General features: G+C 61.8%; 1 protein-coding gene across 1 annotated transcript in view; it reads right to left on the minus strand.

The window, feature by feature from the left end:
• LOC111154867 (espin) overlaps positions 1-25,186 on the minus strand; it is a 30,601-nt gene extending 5,415 nt beyond the window's left edge. Inside the window, exons 1-10 of the mRNA XM_022514801.1 lie at positions 24,893-25,186; positions 21,865-22,058; positions 12,232-12,418; positions 11,909-12,091; positions 11,623-11,754; positions 8,556-8,757; positions 7,275-7,546; positions 4,212-4,671; positions 1,535-1,680; positions 1,188-1,451 (exon numbers count right to left, since the gene is read on the minus strand). Of these exons, the coding sequence (XP_022370509.1) occupies positions 1,188-1,451; positions 1,535-1,680; positions 4,212-4,671; positions 7,275-7,546; positions 8,556-8,757; positions 11,623-11,754; positions 11,909-12,091; positions 12,232-12,418; positions 21,865-22,058; positions 24,893-25,186 (2,334 nt within the window). The remainder of the gene's footprint in view (positions 1-1,187; positions 1,452-1,534; positions 1,681-4,211; positions 4,672-7,274; positions 7,547-8,555; positions 8,758-11,622; positions 11,755-11,908; positions 12,092-12,231; positions 12,419-21,864; positions 22,059-24,892) is intronic.
• Positions 25,187-27,283: the final 2,097 nt, after the last annotated feature.

The following is a 27,283-nucleotide window of genomic DNA, read 5'->3' on the forward strand; positions in this document are numbered from 1 at the left end:
GCTTCCAACAGTTTCGTTCATTCCTCACTTGAGGGCTTCTCCAGCCCTTGGGGGCGGTGGGGGTGCTGTCCTCCCGGTTCATCCTGACTCACTACAATCCCTTCCCCACAGACAAACAGGTTGAGGCCCCTTCCCCATGTAACCCCTCTCCCAGGTTCCCAACTGCTGCAGGAGAAAGTCCATTTTCTTCAAGGCCAGGCCTTGGTGATCTGATGCGCAATGGCCTCTCCAGTTCCAGCCCCCTCCTAGGACAGGCTCAGAGCCTGCTTGCTCTTTGCCCCCCTCTGTTCCCAGTCAACCGTGTGCTCATCTCCCAAGTCCCCCATGGACATCACTTCCTTCTCCCTAATGCTGCCTCCAGCCCAATTAGGATGGTGGGTTTAGGGCCATCTCAGTCCTCTGCACGCCCCATCACAGTGCCACTGTAATAGCCCAGCGACTGGCCTCCCTGCTCACTCAGGCTCTCACATGACCTTGTTTCTTATTCTTGGGGGTGCTTACGGCTCTATTAAGGTGCTGTGTTTGCTTGCTGGTTGACCCCCTGCCGCCCCTGCTGCCCTCGCGGCCACCTCGAAAAGGCCCTGATATGTTCGTCGTGAACCCCTAGAGGCTCCCACAGTGTGTGTCATATACACAGTACTCAGGAAACGTGTGTTGAGCAGGTCGATGGCAAACCATTCTACCAGCCAGTAATGATCAATCATCTGACAGAGAAGAAAATCTCTTGGGCTAGATGAGGCTCAGAACCGGTGCCTAGAAAGTGGCAGTGCAGGGAAAGGGCCCAGGCCAGGCTGACGGCAACCAAAAGTCCCTGCGGGCTACTCCAAGTGTGGTCCCTGGACCAGGGTGCTTAGCCTCCCCCAGGAGCTTTCCAGAAGCACAGAAGCTCAGCCCCCCCAGAGTTTCCGAGCCAGAATCAGCGTTTTTATGAGATCCCAGGCAGCCTGAAGCACATTAGAGTTTGATGAACTTTGCCATCTCACTAGAAAGGCTGCTGGAGGTGGGGGTAGGGGTGGAAACTGGGGACAGCCCCAGGTCAGGGAGGTCGTCCAACCCTGCTTTTCCCCCCAAAGGTAGTGGAAGCTGCCTGGGATGGAAGGGACCGGCCTGCCGCGGGGTGATGTGGGGGATGGGCCGAGGCCCAGAGGCAGACCCCGGAGGCGTCGGGGCAGCCCCGCCCCGCCCACCTTTCGTCTCTGCTCCTCCTCCTCCTGCATCTTCAGCTGCAGTTTCCGCACCATCACCTGCCGCTTCCACTCCGGGATGGGCCGGCCCTGCTCGTCGTGCGTGGGGATGAGAGCCTCCACGTCGAGCTGCACGCCGGGCGCCGGGGTGGCGGGCGGTGCCGGCGCCACGCTGCCGTTGAGCAGAGGCTGGGGCCCCGCGGAGGGCGGGGTGGGGCTGCGGGCCCGTGAAGGCGCCGGCGACGCCGGAGGCAGCGGCGAGTCGGACTGCAGGGAGAAGCGGCGACACTGAGGGCCTGGCGGGCAGGGACGAGGGGAGCCGGGGTGGGAGGGCCCGGCGGGCCGTCTACCTGGGAGATCGGCTGCCCGCTGCCTGAGAACACAGTGGTCAGTCCCTTGCTCTGCGGCGTTGGCTTCAGACTCTTGCCCGCCTTGATCTCAGCCAGTAGCTCGGAGTTGTCACCCGTCGGGGACATCATGTTGAAAGACTTGGTGCCTACACGAAGGCAGGAGAGGAGGTCCTGGCTGGGGCTGGGGCTTGCATCCCTAACGCCCCCCATCTGCCCCTCTGCTGCCCCCTTCCCTAATCCGGAAGGGCCGGGCCCCCAGATGGCAGCTCTCCAGGTCCCGGGCCTCTGGGAGGCTTCCGCAGACCCCCAGAGGGGGGTTCCTGCTCCCAGCTCAGGGGGCCCCACCATCCTCCTGGCCCTACTCACAGGGCATGGGGGCCCCGCCTGGAGGCCCCCGGGAGTACATGCTGGCTCTTGGACTGCCCCGGGGACTCCAGCGAATGTCTCCGCCCAGGACACCGACCAGCTCCAAGACACTACCTGGGGGCCAAGCCACCCGACCTTTGTCCTGGGTTCCCTGGCTCCGCCCTGCTGGGGTGGAGTCTCCCTCCAGCCCTCTCTGAATCAGCGAAGCTCAGTGACCCTTGGACTGAATCTCCCGGGGCCTCCATGGCCATATAGGCTCGGAACTCTGAATGTCATAACCAACCGGTCCCCTCCCCACCCCCTATACCCACAGACAGACACACACAGACACGCTGGTTGCAAGCCCGTAGCACACTTATGGCAAAGCGCTGCTCAGCTCGGGGGGACCTAGTAGAGAGGAGCCCTTACTAAGGATATGGGGTGAAAACACCCAGGAAGAAGAGCCAGGTGAAAAACATGCAAATATCCAGTGCACGGAGTTTGCATTTTCTGACAAGGCCAGCGGAGGTGACTGGGGTTTGGGAAGGGCTGTCTTTAGAGGCCGAGGAGGGGTGAGGGCTGGGTGAGGGCAACAAAACAAACCAACAGGGGACTCTTAGGCTCCCCTGGGGCTGGGAATCCCTGACTGAGTAGCAGGAGGGGTAAAAGGAAAAGGTGCCAGATGGGCACTGGCAACAGGCCCATTTATTTAGGCGAAACTGAAAGCCCCGGGCAGAATTCGTGGTGTGCACGCGGGTGTGGTGCAGGTAGGAGAGTAGTTGTAGTGTGGAGGACCCCTGGCCTGCTAGCCCCTGGCCCTGCCCTGTCCTTCGGCCTTGATTTCCCTGAGCATGCCTTGTTCCCCACCCCACACCTCAGCCAGGAGCCACACATGCAACACAGCTACTCACTCTTCCTGAGCCTCAGGATTCTCACTTCTAGGGACCGAGAGGAGAAGAGAGAGGAGAGGAGAGAAGTGACAGCAAAGTTAGGAGAGGGAGGGGGAAGGGGCCGGGTGAGGCTAGGACAGCGGGGGTGGAGGGTGGGGGGGCAGGAGGGGACAGGACAGCAAGAGAGGGGAGGGCAGAAACATGGGAGGGAGATGCACAGAGGAGGGGGGAGAGGACAGAAGGAATTTTCCAGCTCATCTGACTTGGCTCAGGCTGCTCTGGGGCTCCACGAGGGTGGTCCACCCAGTTCCGGCTCTTACTGGTCCCTGGGGATTGGGTAGGGCTGCCACTGGCCCTGGCCCCCCTAGCAAGGGCCTCAATCTTGGCATTGGGTTGGGATAGGGTACCCAGCCCAGGCTCTGCTGAGAAGCGGTGTTTCGAGAAGCCCAGAGTCTGTTTTGCTTCTGTTCCTAGCTTCAGCCTTGCTCCAGACGGAACAAGCTCACCCCAGAGCTGGGGGGCCGTTCTGGAGGCCCCGGTGGGGGTGATCATGCTACCATGGGCTCTGGGCTGCAGGGGCTGAGGCTCCGCAGTTGCCCTAGGGAGCCCAGGCTCGTCCTACTCTGGACCCTGTCATACCCTTGCACTTTTAGTTAGAGAGATGAAACTTTGGTTGGTGTCACTAAACATGGTCCCTGCAGTGAGTGGCTGGGCAAACCCCCTCCCCTCAGGCTCAGGTGGGAGCATGGGTCCCCCGGGCACCACCTTGGCAGGCAGGAGTCTGGCCCACGTTACAGAAGAGAAGCTCAGAAATCCTGGTCACCAGCCTACACCTTACAAAGGATGTGGGGCCGCCGAGTGGGGGAGTGGTCATCAGGAGGGAAAGGGCAGGGCGTGATGGGTCACTGGCCTTGTTCCCAGAGCAGGTCCTAGCTGGCTTGGGGCCTCTGGGGGTGTCTGACTGGGAAGTGTCCCTGAAGCATCTGGGGAGAGCTCCGCTGTAGCTAGCTTGGAAGAGCAAGACAAAGGCGAGCAGAAGAGAGATGCGGATAGATGTGGGGCAGGAAGAAGCTTGGCCGGCAGCCCCGCCTCCTTGAAACTAGCTCTTCTCAGAGTTTCCCATTAACACCTGCTCCTTGGAAACACCAGCCACCAGAGTGGGAGGCCTTCGCTGCTGGATGGGACATGGGCCCAGAGAGAGAAAGGGACTTGGCTGGGCTCACACTAAAGCCGCTCAGAGCTTTCTCTCAGGGTCCTCCTTGGGCCAGGGGCTGTGATAGGCAGAACCAGCAGGAGTAAGCGCTAGGGCAGTGGCAGCCGGGACCGGACGGTGGCAGCCCGGACCTGACGGTGGCAGCTGGGATCAGACCGGAGCGACGTCTAGGCCTCCCTCCCCTTCAAGTCTAGCGCCGCCCCCCACCCCTCAACCCGCCCCTACTCACTGCCAGTGGACGAGGAGGACCGACGCTGCCCGCAGCTAGGGCCAGCGCCCTCGAAGGGCAGAGGCGGAGCCGGCGGCGGCGAGCTCAGGGCCTCCCGCAGGGGCGGCGGCGGCGGCGGCGGCGGCGGCGGCGGCGGGGGCAGCTCCCTGGACGCCTTGGAGTCCGCGGCGCAGCCGTTGTGCACGTGGTTCCCGGGGAGCAGCGCCGCCTGCGGAGGAGCGGAGGGGCTCGCGAGTGAGGAGCGGGAGGCCGGGCCGGGGCCCGGGCTGCCGGCGGGCGCGGGCTGGCAGGCACGCACCTCCTCGCTGTGCGCCATGCCCCGGCCCGAGGCTGGCGGCTCCCCGGGGCAGCGGCCCAGCTGCCGGTAGTAGTCCCCCGTGCTGGGCTGCTTGCTGAAGGCGCGGGGCTTGCGGCCGGAGTCCTGCCTCCTCAGCCCGTTGTGGCCGTCGCGGGAGCCCAGCTGCGGGAAGACAGCGGTGCGGGGACTTCAGGCTCCGGTCCCCGCGGCCTCCCACGCCCCGCCCCCCCAGCTCTTCCCATTCCCGGGGCTCCCGGCCAGCGGCCGTCCACGGGTGCAGCCAGCTGGCTCCCCAGACCCGCCTGTTCTCAGAGCGGAGATGGGGCGAGGGTCCCGGGGAAGGGCAGGCTCGGTCGGCCCTAGAGGGAGGGGTTCTGGGCGCGGGCCAAGGGCCACCAGGGCCGCCACCGAGGCTAGAAGGGGCGGGACCAGGGGCGGGTTGACCCAGCCCAGTCACCAGGGGGAGCGGGAGAAGGGGCTGCTCGCGGTTTAGCCAGCGCTAAGGCCTCGGCCTCACCCGGCCACCCGACCGTCCCGCACGTCCCCACGGCTCTGCCGAACACTCTTTCGGGGACCCCGGCGAGGGAGCCCGCCTCAGATCCCTTGTCCTGTTAGGCTCCTGCTTGCCCAGGGCTCCCAGCCGCCCGGCCCCGGGGCTGCTCCTACCTGCACCGGTGCCGGTGGCCCCCGCTGTGCACCTGGAGGCGGGGGCGGCACGGACCCGACACCTGCGCTACCTGATTCTTCCTCTCAGGTTACAGCCCAGCCCTTGCCTGCCCGCGCCTAAGAGCGCCTATGAGCGCCACCGGCCTGACATCACCCAGGGCCCGCCAATCCCGGGCCTACCCACTCCCAGAAATAGGGGACGCCACGGGGGCTCCAGCTGCATCGCCGCAACCCGCCCCTTCTTACCCGTCCCGCGAGCCAGATGTGGCCCCGCCCCCCTGTACCTTTCTCCCTCCGCGAGGTGCTGGGTACCCCGGCCTCCATCCTCCTCTCCCAACCGATCCCTTCCAAACCCCGTGGACAGAATGCAGGCCTGACCACGAGCAGCGGAGCCCCCCACCTTTGGTACCCCTGGGTTCCGGGTCACGCCCCCGCCCTTCCCCTCCCGCATCTGGAAACCATCGACATCCGCGTAAGCGACACCGACACCAGCGCCTAAGCCTCGGGTTTCAGGGGCGGCAAGGCGGGCTCAGATGACCGCGCGGTGGCCCGCCCCGTCGCAACTGGCCCCCCACTAAGCCCAGCCCAGGGAAAAGGACATGAGCCGGCAGGGCCAAAGGCCGAGTCACCGTGTGGGGGGGTGTCCCCTGTTCCACGCCCCCGCCCGTGCGTCCCCGCGGTGGCCCCTGACCTCCACGCCCCACCCAAACCGGCTCTTGTTGCAGGAAACCCGACACCACAGGATTTGTTTTCTGGGCCAGTCCGCCCCCCTCGGCGCCCCCTGCAGTCCCAAGGCGCGGATGCCACGATCCCGCTCTGGATGCGGTCAGGCAACGGCCAGGCCCAGGGGGCGGAGGGGGGGGGGCGAGTTGCAGCGGGCACACAAAGGGCTCTTTGTGGAGCTGCCGGTGGCCTGCGGCCCCGCACGCACACACCGGGTAGGAACACGGGACCTCGAAATCCTGTTGCTCAAGGGAGTGGAGGGGGCGCGGGCTGGGCCACCTGTCCTGTGGCTTTGGGCAGGGCTCACAAAGCCGCCAGTAGGGACAGTCGGCTGGCCCTGAGGCCCCTGCAGTCCTCTCCTGGGCTCTCTCCACCTCATGAGATGAAAGGGGACCTGACTGGGAGCTTAGTCCAGGAAGGCAGTGACAGACAGCAGGGTGGAGTCTCTGTGGAGGCTGTCCTTCCCCTCCCCAACCCAGTGCCCTTGTGACCTGGGTCAACTGTGGGCAAATTGGCTCCTCGGCTTGCCTCTGGAATGGCTTGCCTTGGGCTTGAGCGAGAACTGCAGGTCAGGGCTCCCACGGGACTCTCAGGGACCTCTACCCCATACTCAGCCACCTGGAGTCTCCGTTGTCCCCCACCTCCCAAACTAGCCAGGACCCCAGGACTCCCTATGGGGCTCCCAGCCCAGGACTCTCAGTTACCCAGACCAGCCCGATGGCTCCAGAGCCTCAGCCAGGGTCCCAGAGGCCCTGACATCCAGGACACCTCACATTCAGTGTGCCCGCACTGGACATGCCCCCATGGCCCCCATCCCAGGACTGCCCTTTCCACCAACCTGGGCGCTCCAAGCCCCAAACTGGGGAGCCAACTGCAGTTTCACCCTCCCTCAGCCCCCTGTGAGGGCGGAGTCCTGCTAGTGCTCTCTGTCCCTGCCTCTGGGGCCCTTCACAGCCATGCCACCTGTGTCTACCCACCCCCCACACCCCCTTGGGAGCCATTCTCCACCCAAGCCTGGGGCTATGGGCATGGGTAGGGCTGTGAGGAGGCCGTCTGTCCATGTTCTCTGCCAATTCTCTGCTCTCTGCACTCCAGCTCCCTGAGAGGCCCGACTGTCTGATGATACGTTCCTTCACCCAGCCCCAGCTCCTGAGAGGGTAGTGGCTCTGTCTTACTCATCTGCCTGTCCCCAGTACCCAGCCCTAGTGCCCCATGGGGCTGGCCGGGAGCTTTGACTCTTGATTCGGCCACACTGGCCCAGGGCCCCCCCCGCCCCCCCCGACCCTGTGCCCAAGAGCTGGTCCCCTGGCCTCGGGGGCGGCCTATCTGCCCAGTCCCCGGGCTAGGAGGCAGGCAGGTGGGGGAAGGTTCACTACCTCCTTCTTGAGGGCCTCTGTCTCCACGTGACGGAGTTTGCTCTTGGTCTGCAGGTAGATGTCAGCAGCCTGTGGTCCGGCGGGGGGCTGGGGAGCTGGGTAGCCTGGTGGGGGCGGGGGCAGTTGGGTGTTCGGGGGCGGGGGCGGCGGAGGGAAGCTGGGCGGTGGTGGCAGGGGTGTGGTTCTCTCCGTCTTGCCCCAGGGCCGGCCCAGCTGCGGGCTCAGCTTGTCTATGTACTTTTGTATGTCTGCAGCTCTTGAGCTGGGAAGCCCTGGGGAGGGAGGGAAGGCTGGGTGGGAGTTTGCAGGGAGGCTGTCCCCCAGGACTGAGACCCTCTTCCACCCAGAAGCGACTCACCAAGGGGCGAGGTGGGCTTAGGGATGCAGCTCGGTATGGCTCCACTGTGGGCCCGGCAGGGCATGGCCCACCTTGCCCTCCCCTCCCCTCCCCTCCTCTGGTGATGCATGTGTTGGGGAAAGACCATGCACTCAAGTTTGGAGAGGAGGCCCCAGAGGGCTTTCAATGCCAGAGCATGCCAGTGGGGCACAGCCACCTGGAGGGTGAAGGGGCAGCTCCTGGGGTCAGACCCGGCAGGGTGGGGTGGCAGCAGCATAGATGGCCAGGGCCCAGATTACCAGGCACCCCACCAGCTCTGTAGGCCGCCACCCGGTGGCTTGGGGCAGCTCTCACAGGCAGATGGCCACCCAGGCTCAGGATGTGGTCCGTGTTTGTGCGTCCACGCAGGTGTTTCCTCATTGTACAAATGGGTTTGCATCAGTCTGCGGACGTGGGTGTGTGTGTGTTTGCATGGGTGCGTGCGTCTGGAGTGTGGAGATGGAGACCGTGTGTCTGGGTCATAGCACAGGTGTGCACGTGCATCTGCACGGGGCCGTTATGTGTGCGCATGTGTTCCCATCTGTATATTGTGCGTACACACGTACAAGTGTGCACACTTGAGTGTGACCAGGTGTGCATAAAGTCTGGGGAACACTGCGTGTGAGTGAGGATAATGAAGCTCTTGTGGGGTGCATAGGGGTTCCGTCTGGGGGAGAGTCCGTGTGGAGATACAGGTGTGTTTGTGATGGGCACACACAAGCACAGATGTCCCCTGCCTCTCACCACAGGCAGCAGCCCCCCTCCCGGAGACCTGGGCAGCCTCCACCGTCTGGGGGCAGAGGGGGCCCGAGGCCGGCCCTCAGTGCCCAGAGGCCAGTCCCAGTCTCTGCTCCCTCCTCCCAGTCCCTGCTCCCTTCTCCCTCGTCCCAAGCAGGCCCACTCACGGCGTGGGGGGCGCTGGTCCTTAATGCTGGAGTGGCTGGAGGAGCAGGAGTCGTAGTTGGAGAGGGTGCTGGTGGGCGAGCTGAGGTCAGGGTTCAGCGGCTGGACGGACATGGTGGTATTGGGTGAAGACATGCCAGAGTCGGGCTGCTTGGCCTCCAGGTCAGCAGACGGATCCCGGGACAGGACACGGTGCTCCACACTCTGAACAGGAAGGGAGGCAGCGAGGACAGCTTGACTTGGAGACCAGGGCGCTCCAGGCCAGGGTCCTGCTGGGGCTTATCCTGGCGGTGTGACCTGGGCCCGGCCACTTCCCTTTCTGGGCTTCCTCCCCTTTCTGAGAATGTCTCTTGGGTTCTTCCCAGGGGAAGATTCAGACCCAAGCCCGTCCCCCTGGCAGCAGGACCACAGGTTTCTGGGAAACGCCCACCCCAGCCATTCCTTGCTCAGGGGGGTTGAGAGACAGTCAGAAGAGGGGGCCTTGGCCTGGACCCCAAAGGGAAGACTGCCATGGTACCAGCCTTCTCCTTCCTCATTAGAGGAACTGGGCTCCAGTGTATCTGTGGGAAGGGCTCAGGTGCCACAGCTGCTGGGGGCGGGGAAGGCATGCAGGGCCCCCACAATTTGCAGGAAAGACTAATTCCCCATTACCTGGCCAGCAGCCCTTGTCTCTCCTTGTTCTACTGGGGCAAATCCCAACACCAGCCCAGCCTGGATCCCCTGATGGAGCCGTTGGAGAAGCGGGGGGAGGGGGTCTGGGGCGGCCCAGCTGAGTCTGGTGGGCAGCCCAAGCTCAGGCTGGAAGCCTGCTGTCCCCACCACTGTCCGTGTCCCTGCCCACAGGCTTGACCCTCCCTGCATGGGAGCGGGATGGGGTGGGGGTCCTGCTTACGTTGCCCATGCTGGCCTTGCTGTCGGCAAGCCCGCTCGCTGGCTCCGTTGGCTGCCTCCTGCCCAAGTCTGCTCCTCCCTGCCTGGGGCCCCCTCCCTGCCCGATAAGTGTCACAGGCCCCCCGGGAATGGGAGGCAAGCCTAGCACCAGGTAACAGCTCGGCAGCCATGCTCATTGGCCCTGTAATTAGGGGCTCTGTGGGAGTGTTTGCCTTTTCTGGGCCAACATCCTGCACAGTTTGGATCCTCCACTGCTATAGCTGGGCCTGTCTGGGTGAGGGGGCCAAGGGCTCCCATCCCCGACCCAGGTCAGAGGGGTGGGGCAGGCCCTGCTGCCCATTCCAGGAGCCAAGGGAAAGCACAGAGGCTGGGCTGGACAGAGTGGGGGTGGGCAGCTGAAAAGCCTCTCTTTGTGACTGACAGCAGTGGGCACTGGGGGTACCCAGCCCTGACCCCATGGATAGCAGCCTGGAATGTCAGCTTCAAATTTCACTTCTCCCACTTACTAGCTACATGACCTTGGGCAAGTCACTTATCCTTGCTGTACCTAAAGAGAGAGAGCCTGTGGGGGTGTGGGATGGGGGGGAGGGGCAGAAGGAGAGGGAGAATTTCAAGAAGCTCCACACCCAGTGCAGAGCCCCACGAGGGGCTCGATCTCATGACCCTGAGATCATGACCTGAGCCAAAATCAGGAGTCAGATGCTTCACTGACTGAGCCACTTAGGCACCCCTGAGTTTCTTTATCTGTAAATGGGGATAACAGTACTTTTTGCCTTGTGAGCGTATAAACAAAGATTTTCAAAGTTAGTGAAGTGCCAGGGTATGGTAGCCAGTAAATGTGAACTAGTAGTATTAATTTCCGGCAGAGACTGAGATCAGACCATAGAGCACGGGGCAGGGTGCCTGCCAGAGTCAGAATTCAGGCAGTCACGTTTGTCTCGACTGGAGATGCTGTTAAGAGGGGCTGGAAGGGGGGGGTGCCTGGGTGGCTCAGTGGGTTAAAGCCTCTGGCTTCAGCTCAGGTCATGATCCCAGGGTCCTGGGATCGAGTCCCGCATCAGGCTCTCTGCTCAGCGGGGAGCCTGCTTCCCCCCCTCTCTCTGCCTGCCTCTCTGCCTACTTTTCATCTCTGTCAAATAAATAAATAAAATCTTTTAAAAAGGGGGGGGGCTGGAGGGGCTGGGGCTTTGTGCCACCGCCCCCATCCCACCCTCAGACTGCTCCCTCAGTGGGAAAGAACGACCTGTGGTGCAGAAATGCCCTTCACAGCATCCATCCGTGTTGGTATACCCTACTGACAGGGCACTCATTATCTGCTGGACTGTGACTCTCTCTGGGTGGCCTTTTGGGGGGAAAACTCTTCCTTGGGTCCAGCTGCCGTCTCTGACCCCTGGGCCTTGCTGTGCTCTGAGGCACCCAGAACCAGGGTGTCCCCCTCCCGGTGCCTGCAGAAAGGGCAGACACAGTGCTGCGGGCAAGAGGCCATCCCACCTTCTCCCCCACCCTTCCCATTTCCCAGGCCCTCTTCTGGCCAGGCTGCCCCCCTGGGGCTGGTCCTTCGGAAAGCCCCTGTGAGACCTGCCCTCTGTCCTCCCTCCTGCCCCAAAGTGGGCATTACATCAGAAAAGGCAGGGCCCTGGACTTGGAGCCAACCACACCTGAGCTCAAGTCCCAGGAGGCGACTTCACGCTGTGCAGCCATGATAAAATAATTTTAGAAAATCACACAAGTTTCCAGTTATGAGATAGCCATGAAGTGAGGGAACATACAACGTAGCTGCGTGACCTTGGATGAACAGGGGGCATTACCACCACCTACCTCAGAGGCAGTGGACAGTTAAAGGAGCTACTAGTGTGGGTTGTGGGCAGGTGAATGAACTCGACTATTCCCATCGGTAGGTATGTCTTGTGATTTCTCCGCGCCATCCTCCTTACCATGATGATGCTTGTCCTCCTCCCCCTGACCCTTTCTCCTTCACCCCCTCGCTCCTCCATTGTCAGTGGCTGTGGGCCGAGAGAGGGTGATGGTCTAGGGCACTTCCTCATTGTGTGACCTCGGACAGGAGCTTCATGTCTCCGAAACTCAGCTTCCTCCGTGAAAAAGGGGTAAGAACACCTACCCCTGGGGGGAGGCGGGGATGGGGAGGAGGACGAGCTAACCAGGGGCTCGGGGTCATACCAGGTTCTCCACGGTGCGCAGGTAGCGGGTGCAACGGCTGTGGCCATTGTAGTCCGAGAGCTCGGCGGCCGTATATCCGTCGCGGTCGCGGACGTCCAGCTCCGCGCCGTTCACTACCAGGATCTGGCAGCACTGCGAGGCGCCACGTACTGAGGACCCCCGCCCCCTCGCCGGGACCCCCCAACCCCTCGCGCCGCGGCAGCGCTGTGCGGAGGGCTCCGCGCCAGCAGAGGGCGCTCGCCCCGCCCCGCCAGCCCCACCCCCACCTCCAGCTCCCCGCCCCCACCTCCAGTTCCCCGTTTTCCGCGGCGTCGTGCAGCGGGGTCCCGCCCCACAGGTCGGTGGAGATCTCGCCGCCGTGCAGCAGGAGCCAGCTGAGCACTTTGGCGTGGCCGCGGCTCGCCGCGAAGTGCATGGCCGTGGCGCCGTCCTTGTCCCGCTCCGACAGGCTCACGTCGGTGCAGCTCACCTGGGCGGGAGGGGCCGCGGGGAAGAGGGGCGGGGGCTGGGCGCCAGGCGCCGCCAGGCCCCGCCCCCCGTCCGCGCAGGCCGCTTCGCGAGCAAACCCCGCCCTTCCCGGGCCCCGCCCCGCCCTGACCGCGAGCTCACCAGCCACACGATGACCGGGCTGTGGCCCATCTGCGCCGCGGCGTGCAGCGGGGTCATGCCGTCCTGGGCCCTCGCGTGCGGGTCGGCGCCGCACTCCTGCACCAGGTACTGCGTCACCTCCAGGTGGCCCTCCTGGCACGCCAGGTACAGGGGCGTGGCACCGGTCTTGGTTTGGGCAGTCACTCCCCTGCGGAGACAGCACCCACCGTGGGCTCTCAGCGTCCACCTCCCTCCAAAGCCTTTTTATGCCCCTGGCGCTCTTTGGGGGAGCTCTGGAGGGCTGGGAGAGTGGGTTGGAGAAGTCTAGTCACCGGGTCCCGCTGTCCCTGACTGCCTCTGGACACTTGGTCCTATGCCAGTCTCCTCCAGGGGGTCCCCTTTGACGCGGTCACCCCCCTCCATCTAGTCCCTGTCCCCAGTAAACAGCCCCCCTTTTCACCCAGGTCTACAAGGATATGGAGATCTGGCCTCTTTACCTTTTCAGCCACATTAACCCATTATCACTGTGAATCCCCAAACTTTCTGTCTTACCTGTATGCCTTTGATCGGGTGCCCCTCTATCTGGAATCCCTTCCTTCCTCCTCCTCCCTAAGACTCAGTCCAGATCCCCTTCTCCATGAGGCGTGCCCTGATTTCCCCAGGCAGAGCAGGCCTTTCCTACCTCCGTGCCGCATATGGCCCTGGGCTCACTCCAAGGACTGCCTGTCACACTTGATTGAACTTAAGCGATTTGGCTTCTGCCTCCCCCAGGCGACTGAATTCCCAGGAGGCAGAGTAGTAGGGTTGCCAGATAGAATACAAGATGCCCAGTTAATTCTGAAACTCAGGGAAACAAGAAATAATTTTCTAGTATAAGTATATCCCAGACAAGGCATGGAATATACTTATACTAAGATATTATTTGCGGTTTATCCAAATTAAAATTCAATTGGATATCTTGTTGTCAATCTGACAGCTCTACAGGCGGCCACCATTCACGGAGCACTCCTGGTGTGCCGTGATATTGATGGACAGGTTCTCATTGGATGCCCTAACTTAGGTCTTACTGTCTTTCCCATTTTTGCAGATGGGCAGTCGAGGCTCAGGGGCTGGGACCTCCTAAAGGTAACACAACTGGTAAATGGCACTTGAGTGTATGTTTGTGATGCAGGGCCCAGGGCATGCAATAGGCACACAGGAAAGGCCATTCCCTGTCTTCACTCCTGGGGCTTTCCTAAGGTCCAGCTTGCAGCTGTCTCTGTCCCTCATCCCTGTTCCTCAGCTGCTGAGGAGGAGTCCTACATGGGGAGCTGGGAATCAAACCCATGAGGTGGAGTGCTGCAGGGAAGCAGGGAAGTTGCCCCCGCCACTGAAGGAGCCCCCGGTTTTCTGACTTCCTAATAGGGTGGACAGCCCAGGGCGCAGTTACTATAGTTAGACACTAGGTGGAGCCACAATCTAGGCCCAGAACGGGAGCAGCGGCCTCCGCTCACAGGGAAGCTCTGGGCTGGGGCTGAGTCCCAGGAAGCAGGACCAGCCCTCCGTGCCCCCGGAAACGCACCTCTTCGCTTGACTAAATGTCGTCCCGTCGGTCTGCCCCCCGATCTACGCACTGGTGACATCAGTCTCACACTCTCCACTAATGTCCATGCATGTCCTCCCTCCCGCATCCAAGTGCCAGCCCAGCTCTCCATTAATATGGGCACCGGGCCACCCAGTCCTCCACTGCCCACTTGCCCACCGTCTTGCCACTCCTGACATGGCTTGGTCCCGTCCCCTCACACACTCCTCAGTCCCTCCTCCCTGCCCCTGCCCCTCTGGCCACCTGCAGCCCTCACTGGGCACCTCCCGGCTCTCTCCTTACTCCTGACACGGGCACCACCACCCCAGACACAGAGCTGCCATTTTTCTGGGCCTGATGCCCAGTGTGACAATTCACGCATTTGGGGTGGAACAGGGACCATGCCTGGCTGCCCTCCGTTTCCCCACCTGCGTCAGGGCAGGGGTGGTCACGAGCTGACACGGCACCTGGCGACAGAGACTCGCCCACACACCTCTTCCCAGGAACACTCTGGCCTGCAGCCACCAGCCTCCACACCCCAGTGCCACTGTCCCCCCCACACACGCATTCACATACTGACGTGACAGTAACAGCATGCTTAATGTTTCATGAGCAACACTCAGCGGCCTGAATTATTCACCCCGTAACCAAGACACAGGGAGTGCTGGGGTCTGGGGATCAGAGGCTGAGGGGTCCACTACCCAGGACCCACGGCGATCTCTCTGGGGAAGCCTAAGGCAATGTACAAAACTTGGGGTACCAGATCTGCCAGGACCTTGGCCCCTCCTAGCTCCCCCCGCTTGGTAGGTGTCCATGATCCAGAGGGGTCTGGTCAGTCTGGGAAGGTCTGAGAAGGTCTGAGAAGCTGGCGTAGAGCAGGACCTGAGCAGGAGGGGGCAGTCATGGCCACAACCTCCTGCCGGGCCAGTGGCTGCCACCCTCAGCTGGAGTCTCTGGGACAGAGGAAGCGCTCCCCAAATGCTCCAGCTTACCACCGTTCCTACTAGTATTTCCGTCTCTGCATCCTTCGAGCCACAGCCCCCAGCCCGGGAGGCCCCAGCACCATGGGGCAGTCAGATCCGCAGATGGGCAAGATGAGCAAGCGGGTCCTGGCCTTGTTACCCTGTTGTACTATGGCCTGGAGACAAGAAGGACAGAGGCCCCCCAGAGCTCACTGGGGAGGAATTATAAAACTAACGATGAGTGGGGCGCCTGGGTGGCTCAGTGGGTTAAAGCCTCTGCCTTCAGCTCGGGTCATGATCCCAGGGTCCTGGGATCGAGCCCCGCGTCGGGCTCTCTGCTTGGCGGGGAGCCTGCTTCCTCCTCTCTCTCTGCCTGCTTCTCTGCCTACTTGTGTTCTCTGTCTGTCAAGTAAATAAATAAAATCTTAAAAAAAAAAAAAAAACTAGGGATGAGCACATGGAACAAAAACATTTAATTCAGATGGGGAGAGAGATAAATTTATAGTAGTAGTCACAGTGATCGATGACAGGGACAGCAGGTGCTGTTCATGGGACGATCGATCTGTTCCAGGCCCTGTGATGAGCAGACGGACATGCTGTCTCATCTGGTCTGCTCAGGGACCTGACGGGGTAGGTGCTGTGCACAGAAGTCTCAGCTCGCTGGGGGAGAGAGAGGCAGAGAAGGACCTGGGGCGTGAGCCCCGCCCAGCTGCATCACAGTCCTGTCTTTTGTCTCTGTCTCAAAGTCACCCACGGAGCAGGAGCAGTAAGCATCCATGAGACGCCCGTAGAGAGCCCTCAGCACCTGGCACGAGCCTGGAGCCACTGTGATATTTTGGGATCCTCCTCCCTGTACCTCGGTGGGGGCACTGCGGGCCTGGGGTGTGCAGACCCAGCCAACCACAGGCCAGGTGAGGCATTGCTTCTGCTGTGGAGCGCCACCCAGAGGAGAGAGGCAGGGTCCGGGGGTCCTTCTGGCTTCAGCATCCCACTAGCCCATCGAGTTGTAGCCCAAGTGACACTAAGGGTGACCATTCCAGTCCCAGCCCCTGCCCTTGGCCCTGGCCACCACCCACCGCCCTGGCTTTTCGCTCACTGGACAGGGCCCTAGTGAGTTTTTAACCTCCTGAGCTTCAGTTTCCATATATGGCAATCGGGCATCATAATTGTCTAGCATCTCCTTGGCTCTTATAAGAGAACAGAAGAGGAAGTTCTGGAAGGTCGTGCATTTCCCTGGAGGGAAGGCTGCTCCTTGTTTCCTGGTGCTGTGGCCACATCCTGACCTCCCCTTGCCACTGGGGCTTCAGCTGTCACTCCCCATGACCAATGCCAGGGGTTTCCCATTCCCACCTGATTTGGCCACTCCCTAACACGTGCCCCTTCCCACTCTTCTTGGCCAAGTCTCCTAAGCCTTCTTTGCTGAGCCCTGGCCTCCGCCTGCCCTCCAAAGGTGAACCTTCTTTCTGAACGCGCTCTCTCTCCCCGCTGCTGAGGTCGTCTACGTTCCAGGGTCAAAGGTCACCTGCACCTGACACTCTCCCTCTCTCCGGCTTAGACCTGGAGTCCACATCTTGTCCCCATGTCTACCTGCTGTCCATGTGTGCACTGCCCAGGCCTCTGCAACTTTATGTGCCTGGAGCGGATCTCTCATTTTCTCCCTCAAACCCTCCCCAGCTGCGAACTCCATTCTGGTAAAGGACACCATGCTCCCTTCCCCTGGGGGTAGCCCGAGCCCAAACCCTAAGAATCTTTGGAGACCCTCAACCTGGATGTCTTTATCGGTCTGCAGCTCTCTAGCAACAATCACATAAATCATATTTTTCTTCCCCTCTGGGAAATAGGCGACATGAATGAACGTCAAAGAATAAGCAGATCGCCGTGTGATGGTTTGAAACAAACCCGGAATGCTTGCTGGAGATCTCCGTCCTTTGCCGCCAGGAGCTAGGAGTTGCCAGCCCACGGAACCAGACTCAGATCAAAGAGCAGCATTTCCAGCAGCCCTCCCCTTCCGCAATAATTTCGGCCCCAAGGAAGGTCACAGGTATCAGGTCTCGTCATTGTAGGGTAAGGCTACCCTGGAAAAGTCATGGCCTCCTGGCTTATTTGAAAGGATCATGGTCAAGTCAAACCTCCTGCCTTATTTGAAAAGATCCCAAATTAGGCCTGGCTCGGGGAAGAAATGCAGTCCTTACTTGAGGAAGGTTCTAGAATAGTCACCTTTATACGCAACCCACCTGCAAGCCTGGAATATTTCTGGAAGCTTACCCTTCCCTGCAACTCTCCCAGACTTCCAGGCCTTCCTTTTGGTCCTCAGTGAACCCAAGCTTGATCCCACCTCAGCCTCTGCCTCTGGGGGTCCTTCTCCCTGCCACGCTGCCAGGCCAGATTTGTGCAGGACTGGCCCCGCTTTTTATCCAGGTCTCAGATGAGCTCGCACCTGCCCTGGGAGGCCTTCCTTGACTCCCTCAATTTAAAGAAAACCTCACTGGTTTCTACCAAGGTAGCCCGTTTTGCATTATGGCACTTGTCACTGGAGTTGTCTGGTTCATTCCAGGGACACATGTCACCAGGCTGCCACAAGCCAGGACGGGGCAGAGCCGTGAAAGGAGCAGACCCCTGCCGTCCCAGAGCTCGGTTCCACTGGGGCACCAGCTGGCAAACCAACACACAGGCGCATTAGCAAGAACGTCTCTGAACACCGCTCATGCTCTCCATCTGTCCCCTTGTTTGCCCTGGGAGCCTCCCTGAGAGCGGGCTCCAAGAAGCTGGGAGGGCTCACTACCTCCCAAGCACCGGAGGCCCGCCCAGTTGCTAGTTGTTGAGTGAGAAGCTATGGGGACGAGTGACATCGGCAGTGAGGCTAGGAGCTCTGTGCCATTTGCTCGCTCTTGGCCTCGGCTGGTCCATTTACCGGATGGGCCTGGGAGACCCAGCAGGGAGCTCCATCTGAGGTCACCAGCAGTGAGCTGCCCGCCAGGCTGGGCAAGTCCCAGGGCTCCCAGACTCCTGATTCACTCAACCAGCACTCACGGCGTGTCAGGCACTGGGAGGCTGACGATGTCTGCCCTCACTAGTTAGGGAGACACCATATGAGGATACCCCAGGGTGCACAGAGTGTAAGGGCAGGTGGTGATAAGGACTGGAGGGAAGATAAGGCAAGGAATGAGGTGGAATCTGAAGGAGGCTCTGTGCGGAACTTGCTGAGAAGGGGAGGGGAGGGGCACCAAAGCCTGGAGGGAAGGAGAGAGCCCCTGAGACTCTCAGGGGAGTTCTAGGCAGCGGGAAGAGCCTGTGGGAGGTTGGAAGGCTGCAGCCCTTGGGAGGAGCTGCAAGGAGGCTCTGGAGGTGGAAGGGGGCGGGGGGGGGAATGGGGGAGCCTCAGAGGGGGGAGAGCCATGAAGGTGAGGCGTGGGGGCAAGGCAGAGGCGGGAGGGCCCCTGGGTCCTTAGAAGGTAACGGGCTCTCCTGTGGGTGAGCAGGCAGCTGTGGGCCGTCCAGCAGTCTGACCTGCATTCTCAAAGGTGGGCAGAACTGGATGGGATGAAGGCCAGGGCCAGGGGAGGTCTGAGAGATTAGGGACTAGAGCAGGAGTGGGAGACAGGCCTGGAGAGGAGGTACAGTTTGATCAAGGCAACACAGGGGACGGGGGGACCTCAGCTGCTCAGTGAGCTTCTCTGAGACGACGTTTCTCCCTTGGTCAGCACCGCGCCGTAGGGATATCTGTCTGGCTCACTGATGTATACTTGGCCCTTAGAATATTGCCGGGTGCAGAGCGGGTGCTCCATGAACGGGAGCCGAATGAATCAGTCTATAACCCGGGCTGCGTACAGAGCTGCCGCCTGGAGTGGTTATAAGGTGTGGATGGCCAGGTGGTGCGAGGCACTCAGTAAGCCCTCAGCAGGTTGGGGCTCATCCGAGTTCATCCTGACCCCTGGCCAGGGCGTTTTCCAATCTCTGTCCCTGGGTGGGGCTGGCCTCAGGCAGAGGAGACCCTGCAGGGAGGTGCAGCTGGTACGAACCTCCGGGCAGACCGATTCTCCCGCTTGCTTTGAACAGCAGAGCACAGGGACCCCAGAGAAAGGAAGAGCCCGGAGCTCCTCAGCCATTCTCCCGGCCCAGGGGTCTGTGCTGAGCCTGGGGCTCCCCTCCAGCAGCACAGAGCCCAGGCGAGCACATGGTAGTGGCCAAGCAAGCCGGACTTCGAGGCTCCCTGCGCCTGGCCCCTTCTCTGTCGGCCCCGACTGGAGGCCCGGAAACTCGGCTCCCGTCCGCCAACCACTAGTGCGACTGGCCAGTAGGGCCGGCCCCCCGACTCCATCTTCCGAGACCCAGGGCCTGAAACAGCCTCAGCCCGGTTCCCACCAGCCTCCACGCCGACCGCTTCGGGACCCCCTTCTGCAGGGAGGCTCATCACGGGGCAAGAGCGCCAGAGGTCCCCGTGGCGACTCTCCCACCTCTGGAAGGACTTGCCTGGTGGACTGGGATAGACTGGACGAGGGGTAGGTGGGCGCAGGGTGTTCCTGCAGTCAAGCCTTTTCTCACACCCTCAGGTACAGCCTGGCCCGAGGAAGCCCACCCCCTACAGGTGGTCCTGCCCTCCTGCCCCTCTGCAGCTCATCATTGCCTCGGCCCACAGCCTCGGGCCCACAGCCTCCCAGGGAGGGATCGAGTTTCTCACCGTAGGTCCAGGTCCGGGAGCCCTTCCTCCCTCCTCCCTCCCCGACCACGGTCGGTGGAGCTGAGCCCTTGTGAATAATTCACCACGGTTCACAGCAGCTCTGGGAGGCTCACGAGAGTGAAAGCTTGGAGCCATGGCATTCCACAGCCAGGCTGCCTGGGTCCCCTGCCTGGGTCCCCGCACTGAGCCCTGTGGCCTGGGGCCACCTAAGCCACTGCCCTCGCCATGTGCAGCCTGGGGGAGCAGGAGTCTCCATCCCCGAGATGGGGGCTACGGGCACATTGGCCTCCAACTCCCAGCAGGCCCCACCCCAGTTCCCATCTGCCCCCTCCTGCCTGCGCCCAGCCTGGCAACCTCAGAAAAGCACCTTCTTATCAGCCAGGTCACTCGCTGCAGCGGGAACGGGCCCAAGTCTTCTGACCACGTCTGTGAGATTCATAGAGGCCTCTGAGGGGCTGACGGCTCATCAGCCCAGGCCATCTGGCCTCAGGGTTGGCACCAGGGCCCAATCACGGCCAGCACCTGACATGGCCTGGGCGGGGTCAAGGTTCCCAAGGCCCTCAGGCCGAGAAGGGGCACTAAGGCTGGGAACCCAGCCCATGGAGGGCTCTAGCTCATCCTAGGCCCCAGGCTTTTCGGTGAGGAGGGGCTCAGGGGCAACCTGGGGCTTCGCCCCTCCCCTTCCAGGCCCAGGTCCTCATCAGCACTTCCAGAGGTGGGCTGGGGGTCCTCTCTCTCAGTTTACACGATTTGGGCTAAGTTGGCATCACCATTAGCCTGGCTTGTTGGAGGCCCGTTATGTGTGATGGGGGGCTTATGGGTGCAGAAAGGGGGCCACAGCCCATTCCTCTCCTCTCAGGACCTCAGTGTCCTCTGTGTGAAGTGAGGGGGTGGGGCAGGGGCATTGGAGTTGCCACAGGGGGTCTGCAGGCCTGTCTCAGGGGCCACTACCTGGCCCAGCCTGGAGAGTCGGAGCTGGGAACCTGGGACCGAGCCCGCCAGGGTGCTGTTGCTGGTGCCACCTCGGGAGTCTGCCTCATGGTGGACCTCCTACACCGCCTTTGACGTGACCCAAGCCTGAGCTCGTCGAGAGCAAAGAACCACCAAGCGGCCTCTGGCAGGGTGGCCGGGAGACCCTGTGGTCCGGGACGCAGGTCTGCGGGCTCCCACTAACCAAACCAGGGAACTCCCTTCAGCAAGGGGACTGCAGGCTGGCCTGGGGGCTCTCAGGGCTGCCCTACGCCACCCCGGTGCACCTGGGCCCCACAGGCTGCCGGCTGCTGCCATCCTGCCCCAAGGGCCTTGCGGCCAGGCGGGCCTCCTGCCTGCTCCCTGGGAGCCCAAGCTCTGCAGGCTCCCACAGCGTGGAGCCCGTGGTGAGGGCTGACCCCTGTCTTGCGGCTGCTCTCCTCCCAAGGCTCGGTCTCCTGTCACTACTTAATGTCCCGGGTACCCACTTGGATTGATGACAGTCTCTTCTCAGGGCCCCCATTTGTCAGGTCCCTGGGGCCACTATTGGCCCACTCCCTCAGACACTCCCCCAGGACCCCTGCTTCTTCTCAGGTGCACCTAAGGCCTGGCTCCCTCCCTCCCCCCAGAACCCCCCAGGTCTTCCCTGCTCTGCATGGAGCCCCATTCTCCACACCCCCCTCGGTGCTCCCACCACACCTGGGTAGCTCCCAGCCCACTGCTCAGCTGCTTTCTCAGAACTCCACTCAGGCTGGGGACCCTGGGAGGTTTGGGGGCCGCACCTCCCTTGCTAGTGGGAGTGGGCCGACGGGCCACGGGAAATGAGCAGCTGCTGTCAGGGGGCTGTGGGGCTAGGAGGCGGGGTGGGGGTCTACACAGGCAGCCCTCTCCCTTCACTCCTCCTCCTCCTTCCTGACTAGGGGCTCTAGGAAATTCTCCCATATCTTCATTCCTACCCCCATTTTAAAGATTTTATTTATCTGTTTGTTTGAGAGAGCGGGAGAGGGGCAGAGGGAGAAGCAGGCTCCCCACTGAGCAGGGAGCCCAATGTGGGGCTCGAACCCGGGACTCCAGGATCATGACCTGACACAAAGGCAGACGCTTAACCGACTGAGCCACCAGCCATTTAGTCACCCACCCCCTTTCGAACAGTCCTGCGAATGAGCACAGGCCAGAGCTCAAGACAGCCACCTTCTGCAGGCTGGTAAGCTTCCTGGGGAGCAGCAGGTGATCTGGGCCCGTGTGCCCGCCTCCAGGTGCAGCCGCGTGCTCTGCATAGAAGCGTCTGCTTGCAAAGCTCTGCGGCAAGTGGCCGTGGGCAGCCTTCCAGGAAGGCGACAACTTCAGCCTGGGTAGGAAACATCTCTGCCCCGGCCCTCCGGCCACTGGGACGGCCCAGAAGCAGCGAGTCCCCCAGGATGCCAGAGGAGGGTAGGGCCCCGGCTGGTACTACCCAGAAGACGGGTGAGGAGGGGCAGCCTTACCCGGGATGGTGCCTGATGAGAAGCCTCAGGGAGGGGAAGTCTCCTTTGGCGGCAGCGTAGTGGACAGGCAGGGCACCTGTTTCCGTGGCCACGGTGGGATCCCCACCGCCATGATGTAGCAGCCAGTCCACCAACTCAGGGTGGCCAAAGCGGGCGGCCAGGTGCAGGACTGTGGCACCAGAATTGTCTTTGTCCTGTGGGAGAAGCGCCCATTAGTCCTTGCCTTCCCCCAGCCACGGAGGCCCTTCTGTCCTTGGGCCCCTAACTGGCCCTCTTTGAACCACACCTGAGCCACCTGTGCTGGGCTTCCTGAGGCCTGCTGGCCATGACTGTGAACAGCTCGCATATAGGAGGCTTTTAGGACACGGCACTCCTGGGCTCCCCGCAGGAGCAGATGCTCAGGGAACGCCCAAAGGAGAGAGCAAGGGTGGCTGGGGCTGGGCTGTTGTGGCCGTCCCAGGCTGGCTTCAGGACTTTGGGGGGCATCCCCGGCATCCAACCCTTGGCCCCTTCCTCTCCCTCTCCCCCTCCCCATGTGTCACATGAAAAGAGGCTTCCAGGTTGGTGGACCTCCAATAACCCAACATTGGTGCGGGGAAACGGCCCCTGCCCGGGCACGTGGCAGACTCCCTGCTCCTGGCCCAGGAAATGGGCTGTGTTCTCGCTCTGTGGAGGAGGAAGCTTCTGGTTACTGGTCACAGGGTCTGGACAGTCAGGTGTGGGTTAGAGGCGGCCCCTAGGAGGGGTTTGGGCTAGACCCACCTGCCAGGCACCCCAGAAAGGGCTGGCCGATGGTCTGGACCCAGAAGTACCAAATATGTCATCCATGACCTTCCAGGTGTGTGTGTGTGTGTCTGTTGCAGGAGGGGCTGGCAGGTGCTGCTTATGCTACCTGGGCAAGGAGGGGCATCCCAGAGAACCCACAAGTTGGGACTCAAAGGTTGGCGGGTGTAGGTGAGCGGGCAACAGTGCGAGAACATCATGAACTCCCAGTGCCAAGCAGGTGGGATAATGGAGAGGTGGGCAGAGAGGGGGGCAGGGGCCCACAGATGGGACAGCCATGGGGGGGGACGTGGTTTCCTAGGATCAGGTAAGGAAGCCCCTCTCCCCACAGAGAGAGGCACTGCGGGGGACAGGTGTGGCCAAGGCGGCTGGAGGAAGTGAGTCTCAGAGGCTCTTGAAAAACAGGTGAGAGGAAAGAGGGGACAGGGGCCTGGGGCCATGACTAGTAAGTCATCTGTCAGGCTTTGGGGGTGGCTGTGGGGCTAGGAAGCGGGTAGCCAGAAGGTGAGTCAGAGTGAGCAGCACACAGGCACTTGAGGACCACACTGGGACCCTTTCGTGTGCTGGGATGCCCAGTCTGTCCCCCTGAGCCCAGATCTCCGGGGAGGGGGCAATAAGGAGAGGACTTGGGCCTATGGGCTCTGGGCTGTCCCCAAGGCTCCAACAGCTATGCAGGCCCTCACGTGCCGTGGTCCACACCATAAAGCTGCTTATCTCTGGGCTGAGCGGGGCTGGGGATCGAGGTCATCCTCCCCACACACACATTTCCGTCCCCAGCACCCAAGCTTGCTGGGAGGGAGACTTGATAAGCTGGGCACAAGGCCACTTGTTCCCCCCCTCCTCTGCAGGGGCTAGGGAGGCTTCCGGCCAAGCCTGGACATTGGGACAGGGAGGCATGCCACCTCCCGAATGAGTGGGCAGGGACCATGTGCCAGGAAGTCTTGATAACAGAGCCGGCCACGAGATAAGGGGTCGGGCCATCTCCCAGGAAGCGTCGGAAGGGGGATCTTGCCATCCTGAGGGCGAAGTGGGGGGATAGGGTCTGGTCATTCTTAATGTACAACCAGCCACCTCGGAGTCACCCCTGTTTCCTCTCCTTCATCCAGTTAGCCCAGTGGTCTTTCCCAAGTGGAAAACCAGTTCTGGTTCCCTCCTCCAATGGCTTTTCCCCGCAACTAGGATATCATCCAAATTCCTAACCCCAGCCTATGGTGGCTTCTCTGCCCTCCCCCCACGCCACACCTGCCTTCTTCCTTGCTGATCCTGCCACAGGACAAGAATGTGTGCGCCTCAGGGCTCTGCACTTCTTGTTCCTTGTGCTTAGAACTCTCTGATCAGCACACCTGGCCATGTCCTTCTCATCATCCAGAACTCTCCTCAGAGGTCACTCTCTCCTTGCCACCTCGCCCAAGCAGCTAGCTCCCCGAAACCCCCCACCACAAGGCCCGGCAAGACCTGATGGTACCCGCGGTGGCTGTCCATTGCTCCCATAGTCTGGCAGCTCTGGGAGATCGGGGCACTCCTGAATTCCAGGCCTAGTGCCTGTTGGATGCTCTGTTGCCCGAGGGAGCGAGTCAGAGAGCTACACATCAGGGCCTGAGCTGCCCCTGCGTCTAGCTCTGGAGGGACCAGGTTTAGATCAGCCTGGGGGACACCGAGTGAGACCAGGTGGGGTCCCAGGGCAGGAAGACTCAGGCTGGGCTGGAGAAGCAACTCACAGCTGGAAGGCAGGAAGGTGTGGATGTCCCAGGGTCAGCTAAGGTTCCAGGGAGGCCCCATTTACCACGCCCATCACCCCTGCCCCATGTCCTGGCCCTGGGGACACCTGGGTCTGGGCCTGGGGTGGACTGTAGGACTTTGCCCACCCCTCTTCCAGACCTGATCCCAGAAGACCTGGGCTTCTGATTCTGTGCCCCGCCCACTCTCCAGGACTCCCCTGGATCTGTGCTTTTCTCCCCCCCACCCTCATCCCGGCTTAAATACTGGCGCAGGTAAGCCCAATTCCCTCTGGCACCCCATTACCCAGTGCTCTTCTAGGCAGTGGCCAAAGCTTGGCCAGGACGTCTTCCCCCGTCACTGTCGACCTGAGGAGCCCACCCCATCCCAAGCCCCCAGGAAGGAGCTCAAAAGCAAGCTCAGTAGGGAGGTGCCCACTCTCACCCACCCTTGAGCCACGGGGGCTCTAGGCTAGAGCTCTCCCCTGGGAAGGAAGCCTCAGGGCGCCCAGCGAGGGGAGCAGACCCACCTGCACTCCACAGCCACCCTGCGAGAGCAGCCACTGCAGGCAGGCGAGGTGGCCAGTGGCGGCGGCGTCGTGGGCCGGCGTGGCGCCGTTGCGCGCGCGGGCCGTGGCGGGCAGGGCGGCCTCCTCCACCAGGAAGCGCAGACAGTGCAGCTTGCCCGCGCGGGCGGCGTGGTGCACCGGCAGCGCGTCCAGCGGGTCCCGCAGCGAGGGCTTGAGCAGGCCGGTGGCGTGCAGGGACTTCAGCACGTCCAGGTCGCCCTGCCGCGCTGCCTGCAACGCCCGCTCCAGGGCCATGGTGCCGTCCGCGGCGCCGCGACCCGCTCAGCGCGTTCCCCCGGGCGCCATGCACCTGTCCTGGGGCAGCGGGAGAGCCGTCGGGGCCCTGCGGCTCGGGGAGGCGGAGCGCCTGCCCGCCGGGTCTCTGGGCCGCACCGCAGCGCCGGATCCGCTCCGCCTCCGCGGCGCTCTGGGCCTGGGGGCGCCGGCGGGCGCCGGGCTTAAGTCTGGGCCCCGCCCCCCGCGCCGCCTCAGCCCCGCCCCCGCCGCGCTGAGGGCCGGACTCCCGAGCTGCAAGTGGCCAGTGCGGCCGCCCGGGACTCCGCTCCGGCTTTAGCTCACCTATAAATAGAGACCGCCCAGGGAGGCCGCACGGTCCGAATCTGAGATCCAGGCGCTGGCGAGCGGATTCCCCGAGCGAATTAATTCATCAACCCAGTGCCCACGACGTGCTGTTCCAGCCCCTGGGGGCACAAGCCAGCAAACAATTACTGCCATTTCAGAGAGTAAAGAGTGTCACCAGAACGGGACTATGGGGTTGGACTACGTGGGTGGTCAGGGAAAGGTCCATCTGAGGAGGTGCGGTGCGTTGGCTTCCGGAAGGTAGAAAGGGGCATTCCAGGCAGACCGGACCGCAAAGGCAAAGACCTGGGGCGGGAACAGGCTGCGCAAGTCCCTGAGGGGCTCTGGGTCATGCCAAAGTGGGGCGACAGGTGCTGGGCCCTCAGCCTTCTGGGGTTCCTTCAGGCCCCAGAAATTGTCCTCAGAGCCTCCTGGTGGCAGGAAAAAGAGGAGGAAAAGGCAAGAATGCCTGGGACGCTTGAGGCTCAGGTTTCTGGATCCAGAGGCTGTGGGGCTCAGAGAGGCTCTGTCTGGGGTTGGGGGAGTCAATGGTGAGCTTGAAGGCCTGGGGCTGGCAAATGGGGAGAAGGGAAAGTAGGAATGCAAAGGCTGGGGGCAGTGGGGAGATGCACCAGAGCAGTCATCCAGGGAGCAGGGCCAGGACCCTCCTCTGAGGGCTCAGGAAGGTTCCAGGACAGCAGACGGTTGGGAGAACACACAGTTGCCAAACCGGCCTACCTGCATAGCCGGAAGACTTTCATGGGAGTTGGAGGGAGGCACAGTCCCTGGACAGGAGGGAGAGCTGCCAGAAGGCGGGGGCTGCGTAGCTGTGGGAGCACAGTCAGCACATCTCATGAAGTTGAAACAGCCCGTGCCCTTCTTTTCCTGTTCCGCCCTTCTCCCACCTCCCCACCTCAGGGTCTGGCCATGGGCTGTTTCACCCAGCACCTAGCTAGGCCCCGCTCAGGGAGGCCCTGAGCTGCAGAAATGTTACAGAATGAACCCCTTTCCAGGAACAGTGGGGGTCCTAGTGTGGGCCTCAGGGGGCTGCCACCTGGTGGCACTGTGCACGATTACCTCCAGGGCTCCAAGGTGCCTCTGTAAACCAGAGCTGGTTGCCGATGTGGCATCAAACCCAGAGGAGACGCCCGAGCCTCTTCTACCATGGATAGGTTACTTGTGAGCAGCTGTCCTTGCTGACTGTCCTCTCAGACTCCTCCGAGAACACTGCCTACACTCAGGCTGAGACCCAGGCCTTCTGGGGTCCCCTGGGTCCACCAGGTCCTGCCAGGAAGTCTCTAGAGAGCCCAGGCCAACAAGAACACATTTATGGAAGCCCTACTGCTTCCCAGACACTAGGCTAAGCTTCACCTGCATATGTATATATATTTTTTTGAACCTAAACACAGAGGCATTTATTGCCACAAAGAGCCAATCTTACACTCAACTGTTTTTTTTTTTATGATTTTATTTATTTATTTGACAGACAGAGATCACAAGTAGGCAGAGAGGCAGGCAGACAGTCCGGTGGGGGGGAGCAGGCTCCCTGCTGAGCAGAGAGCCCGACACAGGGCTTGATCCCAGGACCCTGAGATCATGACCTGAGCTGAAGGTAAAGGCTTAACCCTCTAAGCCACCCAGGTGACCCTCGACTGGGTTTTAACATCAAGGCATGAGAACAGAGATGCCCTGGCCTTCACAGGTTGTTGGCTCCCTCCAGTGCAGGGCTCAGTTCTACCATTACCAGCTTGACCACTGTTCCCTCGCCCCAGC

The sequence above is a fragment of the Enhydra lutris genome, unplaced genomic scaffold, assembly GCF_002288905.1.
Source record: "Enhydra lutris kenyoni isolate GAN:26980312 unplaced genomic scaffold, ASM228890v2 scaffoldscaffold38, whole genome shotgun sequence".
Taxonomy (NCBI): domain Eukaryota; kingdom Metazoa; phylum Chordata; class Mammalia; order Carnivora; family Mustelidae; genus Enhydra; species Enhydra lutris.